The following is a 17493-nucleotide window of genomic DNA, read 5'->3' as shown; positions in this document are numbered from 1 at the left end:
AAAGCCGATGTATTGACCAGCAGTTTGCCTGTCTCCCCAACACCCCAGCGACATCTTCCTGTGCCAACGCTCCTTGTCCCAACAACACTGTCGATGTTACCAGGATCGTCCGGCGTGAGATCGAGGCCGCCTATCCGGCTGCCTTCGACTCCAGTCCCACCAACGCATCTGCAGTCACAATTTCGCTGATCCAGGCGGTTGTCCGCCAGGAATTCGCAAACATGGGTCTTCACACCATCTGCTCGGCCCATTGCCCTGATACCCGCCCGGCTTCTTCGATTCCGCCCCGTCCCGCATCTTCTTACCCACCAAGTTTCCGCAACCCATCTGAATGGCGCACTGCTGACGACAAGCCCATTAGTTTTCACTACCATCGAATCAGGCATATTTCTCACTGTCGCAGTCACTGGAGTTCCCCGACCCGGTCTACTTATACTGCCTACTCTAGCCCCCCAGGTGGCCCTTCTCGTCCCTATGCCACACGCTCCGATAATGCCGCCGCTGATTCTCCTGCACCGAACCGCCCCTATTCTCGTTGGCCTTTGCCCCAACGACGACAATCTCGCTCTCCCCAGCCCCGTCGCTCCTATTCGCCGACTCCCTTCGGACGCCGCTCCCAGCCGGAAAACTAGACAATGCAGCGCCTCGAGGTGATGCTGCATTGCTCCCTACGCCGCCAAATCCTCTACTGACGTTGCCCACTCATCTGAACCTTGTGGACGTGCAAGTCGACGGTGTTTCTGTGTCTGCACTTGTAGACGCTGGGGCGCATTTGTCAGTAATGAGCGCTGACCTTCGTAACAGGCTCAAGAAAATTATCACGCCCGCCACGACGCCTGTTCGTGCCGCCGAGGGTGGAACGGCCCCCGTAATTGGTATGTGTACCGCCCGCATCTCCTTTGCCGATCGCTCAACAATCGTGCCATTCACAGTCATCGCTCACTGTCCCCACGATATCATCCTCTGCTTAGACTTCCTCTCCGCACATTCTGCTCTCATCGATTGCTCCGCCAGTACTCTCCGCCTCGACCTGCCTGTTCTGGATCCCGCTGAACCACACCCCAGTCGCTTCAGTTCCGTCGACTTCGTTCGCTTGCCACCTTCGGCACTGACTTACGTTGACTTAGTGTCATCCCCACCAGTCCCCGACAGTCGCTACATCGCGGCTCCTATGCAAGACGTGCTACTTACACACGGGATCACAGTACCTCATACAGTTTTATCTATTACGGCGAATTGCGTCTGCCTGCCAGTGGTCAACTTTGGCTTGACGACACAAGTGCTGCCACGCGGGATGTCTCTGGCCCAGCCTTGCTCATTCGCGGATCACTCAGTAGCATCCATTGCAGTAGACGACACTTCATCCGATGCTCCTCTACCATCGCAGTCGGCAAATTGTACCATCGCTGACTTACAGAAAATGATTGCGCCCGACTTGCCGTCCGAGCACGCTCGTGAACTCTACTGCGTTCTGTTTTCCTACCACGATATTTTTTACTTTAACGATCGTCCTTTGGCCCAAACTACAGCTGTCAAACATCGCATTAATACCGGCGATGCCCCTCCTATTCATCGCCGCCCGTATCGAGTGTCACCAGCTGAGCGTCGAGTTATTCATGCAGAAGTTGGCAAAATGCTTGCCAAGAACATTATTGAACCGTCATGTAGTCCATGGGCGTCACCTGTTGTACTGGTCAAAAAGAAGGATGGCTCATGGCGCTTTTCGTGGATTATCGGCACCTTAACAGGGTTACCAAAAAGGACGTGTATCCCCTACCTCGGATTGATGACGCCCTTGACTGCCTCCACGGTGCTCGCTATTTCTCCTCTATTGACCTTCGCTCCGGCTAGTGGCAGATTGCCGTGGACGATCTCGACTGCGAGAAGACTGCTTTTGTAACACCTGACGGTCTTTATCAATTCAAAGTGATGCCGTTCGGTCTATGTAACCCTCCTGCAACTTTTGAACGCATGATGGACTCCCTTCTTCACGGTTTCAAATGGTCCACATGCCTGTGCTACTCGGACGACATTATAGTATTCTCCCCAACGTTCACTACGCACCTCGAGCGTCTCTCAGCAGTCCGGATGTTTTTCATCAAACTGGTCTGCAGCTCAACGCATCAAAGTGCCAATTCGGCTGTCGCCAGATTACCGTCCTTGGACATCTCGTTGACGTGAACGGAGTGCAACTGGACCCAGGCAAGGTCCATGCTGTTACGCACTTCCCTGTTCCAAAGTGCGTCAAGGATGTGCGCAGCTTCATCGGCCTTTGCTCGTACTTCCGCCGTTTCATGAAAAATTTTGCCGCCGTAGCACGTCCACTAACCGAGCTTTTGAAGAAAGACGCCCCTCTCCAGTGGGGCGATCTGCATTCTCGCATCTATCGACTTTCTCACAACGCCTCCCGTTCTGGCCCATTTCGATCCTTCTGCGCCTTCTGAAGTCCATACTGATGCCAGCGGTCACGGAAGTGGCGCAGTACTGGCACAACGCCAGCGCGGCAACGACCGTGTTATCGCTTATGCCAGCAGGCTCCTCTCACCCTTGGAGCGCAATTATTCCATCACTGAGCATGAGTGTCTGGCCCTAGTTTGGGCGGTTGTGAAGTTCTGCCCATACTTATATGGCCGACCCTTTTCCGTTGTCACAGACCATCACGTGCTTTGCTGGTTATGCTCACTGAAAGATCCTACAGGAAGACTTGGTCGCTGGGCCTTACGCCTCCAAGAATATTCGTACTCTGTCACTTACAAATCTGGCCGACTACACAAGCACGCTGGCTGCCTGTCTCGCTACCCGGTAGACGAGCCTGACGACGCCAACAGTAGTACCGCCGACGGCATTTTCTCTGTGTCTGCCTTCGCTAACATCGCCGATGAGCAGTACCGAGACCTATCGCTGCGAGCACTTATCGAGCGTCTGGGCTCTACACCTACCGACACATCCGTTTGCCGATATGTCCTCCAGGGCGGCATTCTGTATCGAAGGAACTTCCTCCCTGACGGCTCTGATCTTCTTCTTGTCGGGCCAAAAAAGCTACGACAGACTGTGGTCTTTGAGATGCATGACGCACCCGCTGCAGGACATCTTGGGGTAACCCGCACGTACGACCGCGTCTGCCACTGCTTCTATTGGCCTGGTCTCGCTCGCTCCGTTCGACGCTATGTTGCTGCCTGTGATCCCTGCAAGCGTCGAAAAACACCTCAGGTGCTACCTTCCGGTTATCTCCAGCCGATCACCATCCCTGTGCAACCGTTCTTTCGTGTTGGATTAGACCTCCTCGGTCCATTTCCCACGTCATCCTCTGGGAACAAATGGGTAGCCGTCGCAACTGATTACGCCACCCGATACGCTATCACGCGGGCTCTCCCTGCCAGTTGCGCCACTGACGTCGCGGACTTTCTCTTGTGTGACATTGTCTTGCTTCATGGCGCCCCGCGACAGCTGCTTACTGACCGTGGTCGAAACTCCCTCTCGAAAGTTAGCGCCGACATTGTACGTTCTTGCTCCATTCAACACAAGCTGACTACCTCATACCATCCTCAAACCTGACAGAGCGGTTAATCCGTACTCTTACCGATATGCTGTCCAAGTACGTTTTAAAGGACCGTCACGACTGGGATATTGCACTCCCTCACGTCACATTTGCACACAATTCTTCCTGGCACGACACTGCTGTATTTTCTCCATTTTATCTACTGCACGGTCGCGAACCTACCTTGCCCCTAGACATGGGACTTCCTCCTGCTGCGATCTCAACAACCGAGTATGCGCGCGACGCCATCGCCCTCGCTGACCATGCACGCCAGCTTGCCCGTGCTCGACTGACGGCCTTGCAAACCACTCAGCAGTGTCAGTACAATGCCCGCCATCGTGACGTACAGTTTATATTTTCAAGCAATAACCGAAGCTCGCAATGTCTTATTATGGTATTTACCTAATTCAATGCACATATTTCTTCTTTTTTTACGAGAACTGGGTTGAAAACTGCCTGCGTCGTGCAATTGTACAAGAAACCAAAATCGCCCTAACGGCATTTGTATGCTTTACCGCATAACACGGCTGTATTGCGGAAGAGCAGTCTTTAGGTAACCGGTTGCCATTGTGCAACACATTATTCTTGCTGAAAAATCCGGTGCGCGTTAGATTTCTGCTTTGCTTAGGAGCTTTAATGTCAATTCAACGTTAGTTTTTTACTTTGGACAAATAAATAGTGGCGACCCAACTGATTCGGGGGCATGTTAGAATCGGGCAAATACCGGCAGATGAATCAGTGGTGTGTGTTGGTGGTTTTCTGCAACTTGTTTCATTCGACCTGCTAAATACTTTATCCAGTTTCATCAGTCCCGTCAGGGTCGAATTAACGTAAGTCAACCACACTGAAATTCAATCGTTGAAACAAATAAGTACAATCGTCGATGGATTTTCCTTCCACTGAAGGGGCCACAAAATTTTCTGAATTATCGGGCAGTCAAAAACGGCAAGTTTGAGGGAAAAAGTCATTTTGTTGAATTAAAGGGTCTGAGACGAAAGGTAAGGCTTCATGCTATCTCGAAGATATCTTCACATTAACAGTACGAAGCGAAGCCAGCCACACTTTCGTGTCCACTCCGACCCCGCGTCTAACAGTGTCGCCGACAGTGGGACGACCCTATCATGAAAAACGTTGGCAGCGGTGAGCTATGCTTCACCTTCCTCTCATTTCAACATGTCTCCAAAACTCCAGATTGCACAACTTGCGGCGCTAAACACGTGGGAAGAAGGCACACAGTGCCACGCCATCTCAGCTCGCCCAGTCTTTGCACACGTGGCAGGTTACCTCTAAAACAGGGCGCTTGCTGCGTATGTGCTGAGCCATGCTGACTGCCTGCTGATTTCTTTGCAGTGGCAGTGAAACTTTATTATATTGAAATGGTATATAAACACACTTCATTATATTGAGGTTCAAAGTACAGGGTGTTCTGTGGACAATTAATTATAAAAAAAAGTCAATACTTTGTTATATAGAGAATTTCGTTATATTGAAGTTCGTTGTATCAAGGTTTAACTGTTTGAGGAAATTTCACTTCTGCCACGAAGGGATACCAAGACAATAAATGGAAACTTCCCCACATGAAGATGGTTAAATAATTGAACTACAAGCGACTGCTTGCGAATGCACCTCTCACATTGCATGCTGCACAACCAAGAGCAACTGCCAAAACGGTGGCGTCATCTTCCGTATAAAATCCATGTGTGAGGAGGTCCTATCGCTCTCTGCGCACTGTGTGCTTTAGGTGTGAGCGAAAGCGCTTGAGCATGAGCCAAGAAGGATGGCTGCTTGATGAGCGCCGTCTTTCTGCACGAGCAAGGAGAAAGGGGAAGAAGGGGGCGAGCTTGGGGTAATGCTATCAAGCGCACGTAAGGGCGGATGGCAGGCTGCCGCACGTCTTTTTTTCTAGTGCGGCCATGGCTGCCAGTGCGGCTGGGAACATACGCAGCCATTGCGCCCCGTTTCAGAGGTAATCTGCCACGTCTGCAAAGAGTAGGTGTGCCGAATGGCGTGGCTCCGTGTGCGCTGTCTTCCCACACGTTTAGTACTGGAGGTTGTTTAATCACAGGTTTCGGAGACGCGTTTAAGCGGGAGGCAGACAAAGCAGTCACTCCCTGCTGCTGGTGCTTTTTATGATAGTGACGTCCCTCTGCGGGCAGCACTGTCAGCTGTGGGGGTGGAGTGGACATGAAAGCGTTACTGGCTTCACTTTGTACCAATGAGGTGAAGAGATTGTTGACACTGCATAAAGCTGTATCTCTTGTTGCTGACTATTCAATTTAACAAAAGTAATCTTTCTCTCGTTCAAATGTGCTTTTTTCCCGTTGCCCAATAATTAAAAAAATTTAGTGGCCCCTTCTGTGTAACAAAAATCCATTGTTGATCGTACTGATTTGCAGACAAGGTCAAATTTCAGTGTAGCAATATTTTTATATAATGAAGCCAATTGACGATTTTACCGACTTCGTTATACCGAGGTTTAACCGTATAAAAGTCCACTGCAGGAGGAAGGCACCTTCCAACCATCTCCAGCTGCTCCTGTCTTGCACCAGTGGACCGCATCTTAATGCCTGCAAATTTCGTAACTTCATTGCATCACCTAATTCTCTGCCTTCCTTGACTGCACTTCCCTTCTCTTGGCACCCATTCTGTAACACAAATAGACCACTGGCTATGTTCTCCAAGCTACTCACGGCCTCTTCGTAATTTGTGTCGACACAAACTTGTCGGCACTCACTACCATTTGTACTCTCCCCCACTTGCACCGTTTGTCACTCGCTAACACTCTATCTGATCACTGGATGTGAATGCACGTTCTGAAGTGTTTTCCACAGTCACTGCTTCTTCTATCACCTCTGCCCCTTCTTCCTGCATACTACAGACTGCCTTTGAGATGCACTCTGTTGCGATGAATTCTCTCGTACAGTTAAGGCATCCTTGGTTTACTTCAGCAACGCGATAAAAGGAACTAGCTGCCATGCATTTCTGTTGTCTTTGTCATGCTTAAACAGCCACATGCCACTTAATTATGGCCGTATGTACAGAATGTTGTGCGCTAGAACCTTGGTAATTGAAATTCAACCAGAAAGTTAATCAAATAAACTCATGTTCAAACTAAAGAAAGCACCCTTTTAAAGAAAATGCCTAGTCTTCTTGTGGTACAGCTGCAATACCATTAACAGAAACGTATCGCTGAGCGCTAGTGTCGGCCTTACATACCACAGTAAAAGCTCGTTAATTCACACCTCATTCATTTGAAATTTTGGATAATTCAAGCTTACTGGCACTGTCCTGCCGAGATCCGTAGAACTTCATCTACTAAAGAGCTCATTAATTTGCATGAGAATTGACCGTGCCACACAGATAATTCAAACTGTGTGCCACCGTGGCCGGCTCATGGCTCGCACTGGTTGTCACTTTCCCAGATGGCGCGATGTGCTTATCACCATCGTCATCGATCCACGCCCCAGCAACAACTCCCTCAGATCTCAAAGGCTGTGCTTTAAATGATTAAAGGAGCCAGAAACACATCATGGCCACCATGTTCTTACGTTTATTTTTTCAAATGGTCAGTTGCAGCAGCATCGACAGTGGAACATGCCACTGATTTGGCCAGTCGGGCAACTTGCCAGTCACAAAGGTCGAGCAAGTGAGATAAGCTGTGCCATTTTTTATCATCTTTGTTGTGTGCTTTGGGACGTTTCTGCCACGGCGTCCACACCTACACCGCACATGCCACCATGTATTCGTTGCGTGGCAAGTACCGGAGGCTGGTGGACCTGAGCAGAACGATCGCATTCCTGTTCAGGTACAGACCTCAGGTCTGTTAACAACTTGCGAATGCATGGCTGGAGATACCATCGAAGCCTTCTACTGGCACTCAGGTTATAAGCAAGATTACACACCACGTGCCTAATCAAACACACCATGAGCAGCGGCACGCGACGCATAATTTGCTGATAACGCTAGCTTATTCAGTTTTGAAGAGGAAGATGCTTTCCAATACATTTGAACTCTTGAAGGGGAAAGTGAAGCAGAAAACAATCACAGATTTCTCTCATAAATATAAGGTGATGGTTCAAGAGGTGTTCCCGCTCCTTTCATCTTTAGCTATAACCTTCTCTTATCACTTCTGTTAGTTAGAACTTAATTTATTCGAAATCAGTGAGCATCCCCGTGAAATTTGAATTACCAAGCTTTTACCGTATGGTTGAACGTTGATATTTAGTGAATACACATATAACGAATTATTGGATGTAATGAAGTAAAGTTAAAATGTTTATGGTCAATATCAACGTGTATTGAATATGCTCTTATAATAAATGTTAGATATAGCAAATATATCTTTTGTTTGCAGTTTTATTATAACAATGTGTTTGACTGTATTTTCGTAGCAGTGTCTCAGAAGCGCGGTTTATGGAGAGAGTGCTGATAATTCAGTCTTGGAATTCAAAAATAGATAAGTGTACCCGTTTGCTTCTATGAACTGTGACTGGTGACCCGTGGCTAGCGTTAATTGCAGGACATCTACAGTTGCAGCAGCAGCTACCTCTGGTGATCATCATTGTGTAACAACACGGCTGCGCCCATACTGCCTCTTTCAATCTAAATTCAACGTTGCCACTTCCACTCTATTGTGGCAGCATGAGATTAATGGTAAAATCATCCTTTGCTTGGTCTCATCTCCTGTTGAAGACAAAGTATTAGCTGCGATTTGTTGTTATTGAGATTAAGTGTTTGCTGTTAGGCCAGAAGGGCTACGAAGTGGTGAAAAGTGTTTTGATATGCACCTATCAGATGGAATCACAGTATTTAACGTTGTCACGCATTGGTACTATAAAACTCGAATTTATTTCTGTATGCTAAAACGTTGATCACACAGGATGTCTACTGTGGTTCTACGGTGCATACACTGTGGGCTTAATGTGCCCCGCTAACTTATCACTCAAAGCTAAAATACACAGTATATGACATTGCACTGACTAGAGATTCATCAAATCTTGGCTTCTGGCTCAAGTGTGTTTGAAAGGCGTTCCGTGAGACTGAAAAAATGTTACTTGAAATAACGACTACATAATTTTCAGACTTCAAGTTCAGGGGACCTTTTTTAAAATTCAAATGCTTGTATGGATTTGCCAAGGCCAACAAAGCAGTTCAAGCTGTCCGTTGATTCGAATTAAGACATATTGAATTAGGATTTCACTTTATCAGTAGGAGCACGAGGTGTATGTAAAGATTCGTAAAAACGCCAATAAAAAAATGGCAGTTATTGTGTGCTGCGCATCGACATTTTGCTACATGCTGTCACAGTAAGAGGCTGTAAAGTATCCGTAAAAGAGGGTTTAGTTTTTTTCTTCTTTTTTTTCATGTACTTGACATAGATGTGCATCTCTATGCAGATTGCCCGTGGTGCGAGATCCGTCCCACACATGCTGGAGCCAAGCTGATCCGAACATCATTTCCGGCCAAAAAGAAGGAGCGATTTGAGGCTGGATTCATGGTCAAAGGCCGCAACGAACCTGCAAACCTTGTGTGAGCCATGGGGTTGACAGTTGGGTGCTGCTTAGAGTGAATGCCATTGTTACGAAATGCCCGATAAGACAAGACAGGCTCATATTAATCATGGGCGAGGTAAAATGCCACCTTCCAATGTGGAGTAGCCAAAGGGGTTAGACATCTTGGCTTTGTTTACAAACAAGGCAACAAAGTGTGGAAGCTGGAACGTCTAACCCCTTTGACCCCTCTGCATTGTTGGCATTCTGTCTTGCCTATTCCATGGAAACACTAAGGAGAAAGATTAGTTTAGCTGTGCCAGTAAATTAGCCTTCCACAAAAACCAAGAGTACTCTTACTGAGAGAAAAGGCATGACAAGCCAGACAGAAATAAAAAATGAAAGATGGGTGGCGACGCCGCCTTGTAATTTCTGGTTCAGCTCGCCATGATGTTATCTGATGTTGTCTGCTTGTTCCTAGTTAACTTTTTATCGCTGAAAATGGACTACATCGTATTTATTCTAATAAAGCCAGAAACTGAACTCAAGAAGTTTCAAGAACCTTTACTGAAACTGAACCGCCGAAACGTGAAAAAGATTAGGGGTGTGCAAATATCAAAACGTTCGACTACATTCGTACCTGGCTATATCGAACTCGCAATAAAACGCCTATCAGTTTGATATAGAGCATAATTCGATATAAGCCTGCTAAATAATTGGATGTCATAAAAGCACATACCATTTACAAAATCACTTTATTCATGAAACTAGCTGTTTCGCATGAAATATTCCTGCATTTTCTTCTGCTCTGGCAATTTTGCTGCCTGCGACGCACGCACTGCTCCACATTCTCTAAGGAGTCGGAGCCGCTGAGGCTGCAACTTTACGCATTCGCACAGAAGCACTGGGCTAGTGCAGGCTCACTAATCGCTTCGGAGGATGTGGGCAAAGGACCGTCGTTGCTTTCCTCATTGTGCCCACTTTCACTTGTGCTCGGTACGATATCGGCAATGCAGTCTTCGTTTTTGGGCTCTCCCATGGTCGCGACATCATCATTTGCACTCACAAACTCGTCCACCGTGGATCCGTCAACAGCTTCCGGGAATTCTGATAGCTCACTCCAAACTTCGGCAACACCGGCAACGGCTTCGTCGCATTCATCAGAATTTACAGTCATCACCAAGCGCGCACAAGCCGGCACGGCTGAAGCAATTTCCAGTGAACCACTCATACACGGCCATACGTACACGTTGGGCGCCACGGGCACCGGGTCGCGAGTTTCTTCGCTCTAGCCCTAATCTCCCCCTTATTCTTCAAGATCGTGCTGAGAGTGCTCCTCGGAATCTTGCACGCTGCGGGGACGCCCGACTTGTCACCGTGTTCAACCCGATTTATGATTTCGAGCTTCATGTCAAAAGGCGAATTCTGCCGCTTCATCACGGCAACAATGTGGGAGAAGGCCCACAAGACGCACACACAATGAACCAGAAAAGCAGCAAGACAACTCGCACTTTCGCGATCTTGCATGACGAGGGCACAAGAGCCTCTGATTGGCTGTCTGAGCAAGCGCTGCGAGTGGGCCAGGATAATTTTTTGCAGGGGGTTGTCGACGGCTCGCTCAACACAGCGCGGTCACGGTAGGGAGAGTGGTTGGATGTAGCCATGCCGCCAGGTTTCTCTGCCACTGCGAGGGAAAGCCAACATCTGGGGGCATTTTTCCGCCGCTTGACGTTCGATATATCGGGAGTCGCTGCTATTTTTGTTCGATGTAAGCGGAATTTTTGCTGTATATACTCATGGTAACTGTACCTTGTCCAGAAATTGTTCGATATATATAGAAGAATTAGATGTAAACGGGTTTGATATAGTCGGGTTCGACTGTACTTTTATGATAGAAAAACTACAGAGGGGCGTCGTGATCAGCTACCTGAACTCTCCGAATAATTATGGACACCTGGCGAGGCACGCGATAAATACTTGGATTACTTAGCCGAAGGTTTCAGTCAACTGGGCAACTCTAACTTTTATACAGAACTCCCAAGCAATCCTACTGAGAAATTTGAAAGCGAACGAAGGGACATCTTAACCACTCTGCACAAGGCAGGGCAGATAACCGGTAAGACGTTCAAAGCGTTGATACTAAGAAACTCTGGCCCCGGCCAATTCTACTTACTACCCAAAATTCACAAAATAAACAATCCCGGTCGGCCTATCGTTTCCAGTAATGGAACAGTGACTGAGAAAATATCCGGCTTTATTGATAGTCTCATTAAGCACATTCCATCTTCATTCCCCTCGTACATGAAAGACAGAAATGACTTCCTTCGGGAGGTATCAAACCTGACGGTACCGGTGGGGGTTTACTTGGTCACTATGGATGTCGCATCTTTGTACACCAACATACCTCACGCCGAGGGCATAGCCTCCACAGTTTAGCTTATGCTGGCTCCAGCCAACCTAGGCAATTAGTGAAAGATTCAGTTGAGGCTCTTCTAAATTTAGTACTGAAATGTAATCACTTTGAGTTCGAGGACAAGCATTATCTGCAAATCAGGGGAACCTCCATGGGAACGAAGATGGCGCCAAATTACGCAAATATCTTTATGGCATCGTTAGAAATACCCTTCCAAGACTGTCCATCCTAACCCTAGTCTGCTCCATAATCTATGCATTATATTCTGTGTGGTCATTACGAGTGTGTAAAGCTACAATTCCACTACGGCAGGCATTCACATTTGTACACATTTGTATGGACGCACTAAACCGTTTCTTCCACCACTTTAGGTACTGTGACACTTCTTTGGAATTCCCCAGGTTCAATTCGTCGGCAATGTTCAGTGCTTGTTTTTCTAAAAGCCGGTACTGACCACACGACCAGCCCTCTGTTTGCCTTCCAAGAATTTTAATAGGGCACCATAGACCTCTTCATTGAAGACATGTGCTCCATCACTCAGCTTGCATTTCAGCCACAATTTTCCATAGTTAAAGTCTGGCATGCTGCAATCACCAGTGGGACCCTGGACTATGGGACCCACTCACTGAACCTGGATCTAATCTTCAATAAAATTTGTATACTACTACTACTTCTTACAGGAGTTCATACTTTGAGTTCCACTCGTGCACTCTTCTACTGACAGTATGAAATTCATGCGATGTCCGACTTGCATTCTTTCCAAGGCGCTGATGCTGTTGCACGACCTCAACCTTTTTAGCAACTGTGTACGAATGCATTGTCCAGACAAGCAGACCAAGCAAATGGAAGCACTACAGTGCAAATAATGCGGAACTGACCAAAACAAGAAGCACTCTGTGTGGCTTGCAATTCGCTAAATCCCCCTTTCCAAGGCATCTTCATTCTTGCTCCTTTCCCCTCATACGTTGTTTTTTAGTGACCCATTTAACACTGCAGCCCTTCGACTGTGCCGTTATGACTCACTGCTGGTGTCAGTCGCTTCACATTCGAGGAAGCACTGACTTCCCGCGGTGATTGGGAGCCTGTTGTGTCATTAGCATGTTCTTTTTTTGTTTGTTTGTTTTTTGCCTAAAATAGTATGACGGGTGCTTGATGTGTCCCTGACTTGTTTTTGAAATGATCCAAAAGCGTGGGGTGGGTACTTATTGGGACATGGGCCCATGCTTGGTATTTCACAGTAAATGAGAATGAAATATACAGTCGAACCCACTTTCGTATAATGATACCGGTTTTAACAATATATCAGTTATAGCAATGAGAAGCTGCTGCACCGTCAACTTTTGTATGTTTTCTATGGTGAAATAACCCACTTACTATAATGCCTCGATGCCGCATTATTGGTTATAACGATGAAGTCTGGCTGCTGGTTGTCCGAAGCCGAAAGGTGGCGAAATGCGAAATCCTTGAAAATAAAAAAAAGAAAATGAGAAATTCGAGCTGCTGCACGATGGGCCGTTGCTCAAGTTTACCACCACCACCAACAGCCGCTGCGTGCTCATTTTCCAGCCGTCTCCATGTGCCTCTCTCCCATCGCCCTTGCACCCCTCCGAACACGAATGGACCGCGTCAACTGCGCTGCTCCCAGCTTGCTCGCATGTTGCTTACTGGCTCCTCATTCAGCGCAGTTCTGCCAGCAGCTCAATTGCTCGCGTTCGTCTTTTTTGCTTCGAAATCGTTCCTGGCCACGTGGTTTCTCAGTCTCGTTTGACTTTCCGCCGAAACGGAAGATGGCTGATCTGCCCGATGATTATCGGCAATGCACGACATTGCCGGTGAAAAGAAAGTGCACGGCTACAGATTTGGAAACTAAGTGCTTCTAATGGATGAGGCGATCGTCGCGAACATGTTTGCGTCAGTGACGGCGACGACGGCAGCGATGACGCAGTAGGGCAGGCTGCCTCAACGTTGTCCTCACAGGAGGGCCGGCAGACGATTTAGTCCCTCCGAAGTTCTTGCGAGGCACCTTCCACTGCACTAGGTGGAGCACCTGGGTGCTTTGGAGAAGGATGTAGGCAAGCTTCGCGTAAAGCATGCAAGGCTGACGGACATGGGGTTTTCTCGTGCAAGCCAGTGAGAAGTACGTGGCGAGATGCTTGTGGCGATCTCGCCTCAGTGTTTCTTCTGAATTTCTGAAGCTGACAGGCTGTCGCGGCAGCCTTCTCGCAATTCTTTAAGGCCCTTTTCGGGGCCACTTAAGCGATGCCTTGGCAGTGCTCGTATATCGCTTGCCACCTGTGACCCCTCTTTGCAGTTGTTATTCTTTAATGCCGACAGCCGTGGCTTGTTACATGCAATCGGAGTGCCCAGGAAGCAGTTAAACGAGTGAACACAATCGGCAGCCAGATAGAGGAAGGTGGCGGGGAGGGGCACCACCATATAATTTTCTCACAACAGCTCCGCCGTCCTCCTATTTTGATTTTTTCATGCAGCCCAGTTATAACAATTATCGCGATTATAACAGTGGAATTTTCGTGGCACTTGAGTATTGTTATATGTGGGTACAACCATATTAGTTTAGTATGGGAACATAATCTTTAAAAGCTCCGTTTTCGTTCATTTGACAAGCAATGGTTGGAACAACAATACAGAAACTTTTGTACCAAATGGAAATGCTAACTTTCATTTCGCATGTTAACTTTGTGCCAGACGCTCAGCTTTGGCACTTCAGCCTGGCACATCGGCCTGACATCATGGATTTTCAACTATGTTTAGCCATTTGCGATTTTAGTACATTGTGTGGGCAAGTAGTCATCTCTTTTCGTGTTGTTGCATCTACTGTAATTATGTTACCTACTAGCCCAACTTTCTGTATTAAAGTATTTATATATAACATTGTGGGCTAAAGGCAATGATGCAGATAGGTCAATGTGAAAGAGAAGTATAAAGTGAAACTGAGGCTATGGTTTCAGGTTTATGAGCAAACCATTTAGTGTTTAGTGTTGTTTCAGGATAATGTCACTGTGCCGTAACATATATGAATACGTATGTATGTATGTAAGTATGTATGTATGTATTTATACATACATGCAATTTCGAATTACCCCTATTCTGCGCCAACCGATTCCAACTAGCGCCCACGAATTTCCTAATTTCATCGCCCCACCTTGTTTTGACTGCACTTCCGTTCTCTCAGCATCCATTCTGTAACCCTAATGGTCCACCAGTTATCTACCCTGCGCATTACATGACCTGCCCAAAACCATTCTTTTTCTCTTGATGTCAATTAGAATATCGTCTATACCCGTTTGCTTTCTGATCCAAACCGCTCTCTTTCTGTCTCAACGTTATGCCTAGCATTCTTCATTCCATTGCTCTTCACGTGGTCCTTGTTCTCTAGCTTCTTTGTCCAAGTTCCTGTCCCATGCATATCTCAGCACCAGTAAAATGCGCTGATTGTACACCTCCCTTTTCAATGATAATGGTAAACTTCTAGTTAGGAGCTGACAGTGTATGCAGCCGTATGCGATCCAACCAATTTTTATTCTTGTATGAATTTCCTTCTCATGATCAGGGTTACCTGCGATTAATTGACCTAGGTGAACGTACTCCTTCACAGACTCTAGAGGCTAACTGGCGATACTGAACTCCTGTTCTTTTGCCCGGCTATTCATCATTATCTTTCTCTTCTGCATATTATTCTTCAACTCCACTCTTACACTCTCTCTGTTAAGGTCCTCAATCATTTGTTGTGACTTGTCTGCAGTGTTGCTAAATAGAACCATGTCCTCGGCAACCTGAAGGTTGCTGAGATATTCGCCGTCGATCCTTACTCCTAAGCCTTCCCAGTTTAATAGATTGAAGACTTCTTCCAAGCACGCAGTGAATAGCATTGGAGAGATTGTGTCTCCTTGTCTGACCCCTTTCTTTATAAGTATCTTCTTACTTTTCTTGTGTAGAATTAAGGTAGCTGAATAAAGGGAAAATCGGACATCCACCCGTTCGTAGCAATTGCTACAAAGGAAGCCCATACAGGTTCCTCGAAAGAAAAGCCTCAGAGTTGAAGAAAAATTCGTCCTGGTCCGGGACTCGAACCCAGGACCACCGCCTTTCCGGGGCAGCCACTCTACCATCTGAGCTAACCAGGCGGCTAGCAGATGGCAGGGCGAATTCATCTCTGAGGCTTTTCTTTCGAGGAACCCGTATGGGTTTCCTTTGTAGCAATTGCTACGAACGGGTGGATGTCCGATTTTCCCTTTATTCATTACTTCTCTCCACCTTGCGGGTTTCTGCAGAACTACTACGTCAAACTCTTGCCTTTGCTTCGTGTTGTCGACAAATTCGACTTCGCCCTGCCATCTGCTAGCTGCCTGGTTAGCTCAGATGGTAGAGCGGCTGCCCCGGAAAGGCGGTGGTCCCAGGTTCGAGTCCCGGACCAGGACGAATTTTTCTTCAACTCTGAGGCTTTTCTTTCGAGGAACCTGTGTGGGCTTCCTTTGTAGCAATTGCTACGAACGGGTGGATGTCCGATTTTCCCTTTATTCATTACTTCTCTCCACCTTGCGGGTTTCCGCAGAACTACTACATCAAATTAAGGTAGCTGTGGAATCTCTGTAGATATTTTTGAAGATATTTACATCAGCGGTCGGTACTGCTTGATTACGTAATGCCTGTATTACTGCTGGTATCTCTACTGAATCAAATGCCTTTTTGTAATCTATGAAAGCCATATAGAGAGGCTGGTTGTATTCTGCGAATTTCTCAATTACCTGATTAATGACATGGATGTAATCCATTGTAGAGTATCCCTTCCCGAAGCCAGCCTGTTCCCTTGGTTGACTAAACTCCAGTGTTGCCCTTATTCTATTGGAGATTATCTTGGTGAATATTTTATATAATACTAGAAGTAAGCTAATGGGCCTATAATTTTTCAATTTTTAATGTCGCCCTTTTTGTGGATTAGTATAATGTTTGCATTTTTCCTGTTTTCTACGTATACAGTAGAGAGCTGCCAGTTTTATATGTACAGGTACCAGTACATATCTACATACATACATAGAAAGGGCTCCAATAAATTCTGGAGAGGTTTGCCCTGTGGCACGCCTAGCATGTAGGATGCTATTCTAAGTGGGTATGGTGAAAAATTTGTGTATCCTGTGTATACACAGGATACACAAAACACACAACAGTCACCAAGCCATAGCATATTTATAAAACAGTGGGTGCATGTGTAGGAAAATAATGGTAAATGATGTCATGTGCAGGCAAGTGCTGGAAGTCTTGGCAGGTATCCGTGGGGAAGACCCTGATGCCCTGGCTAAACAAGTCCACATCAACACCTGCCGCCTCTTCTTTCCTGGTGAGGAGGAACTGGTGGCCAGTGACCCAGCACAGTTCCTTCAGTAAAAGTGAATGAGCTGTGATGAAGACAACGCAGGGGAAACTGTGTTTCGTCAGATAAATATGTCTATGCAAACACTTCACAATGCCTTTGTGTCATTTACGATGTGCGGAGGCTGCTCTATCGTTGATATTGCTTTTTAACAAGTGTTTTATACATCTGCATTTTCACAATCGTGCATGATGTGCCAACGTTTGCAATGCTAGACTGTAGTCTCTTGTCTGCCTTCTCACTGTCGCACATAGCATTTCAATGCTTGCAATGGCAGATTCTAGCCCTCCACAAATCATTGCAAATTGGTGCTACTATAACATCTTTCTTTTCTCTGCAGGCTCTGATTTCTCCTCAAAGCATGTGCAAAGTGGAGCATCTGATTGGCTTGCCCGCACTTGCTTTGAAGTGCATAACATGCTGCCACTGCTCCGGTAATTTAGCACTGTTGTGGCATATTATCCGGGACATGCTTGCCAAACTTAAAGGGTCACTAAAGGTTAATATAAAGTCAACATGAACTGTTGAAATACCATCCCAGAAACCTCGAAATGCTTGTTTTATGCGAAGAAAAGACTTATTTTAAGTGAAAATGCGTTCTGAAGCATCCGCGTACCTCTAGCGCAGTTGAAATCGCCCGCCCTCCTATTGAGGAGTAGCGACG

The 17493-nt window shown here is 46.8% G+C and overlaps 1 protein-coding gene across 3 annotated transcripts in view; it reads left to right on the top strand.

Annotated features, from left to right (window-relative positions):
• LOC126526611 (deoxyribonuclease TATDN1) overlaps window positions 1-16923 on the top strand; it is a 61900-nt gene extending 44977 nt beyond the window's left edge. For all 3 annotated transcript variants that reach the window (XM_050174476.3, XM_050174474.3, XM_050174477.3), the window contains exons 9-10: window positions 8935-9067; window positions 16702-16923. In XM_050174476.3, coding sequence (XP_050030433.2) covers window positions 8935-9067; window positions 16702-16843 — 275 coding nt within the window. In that variant the 3' untranslated portion in view covers window positions 16844-16923. The remainder of the gene's footprint in view (window positions 1-8934; window positions 9068-16701) is intronic.
• The last annotated feature ends 570 nt before the right edge of the window (window positions 16924-17493 follow it).

Source organism: Dermacentor andersoni, chromosome 8, assembly GCF_023375885.2.
Source record: "Dermacentor andersoni chromosome 8, qqDerAnde1_hic_scaffold, whole genome shotgun sequence".
Taxonomy (NCBI): Eukaryota; Metazoa; Arthropoda; class Arachnida; order Ixodida; family Ixodidae; genus Dermacentor; species Dermacentor andersoni.
Note: the sequence above shows the minus strand (reverse complement) of the source record. Positions and strands in the feature narration are given on the sequence as shown.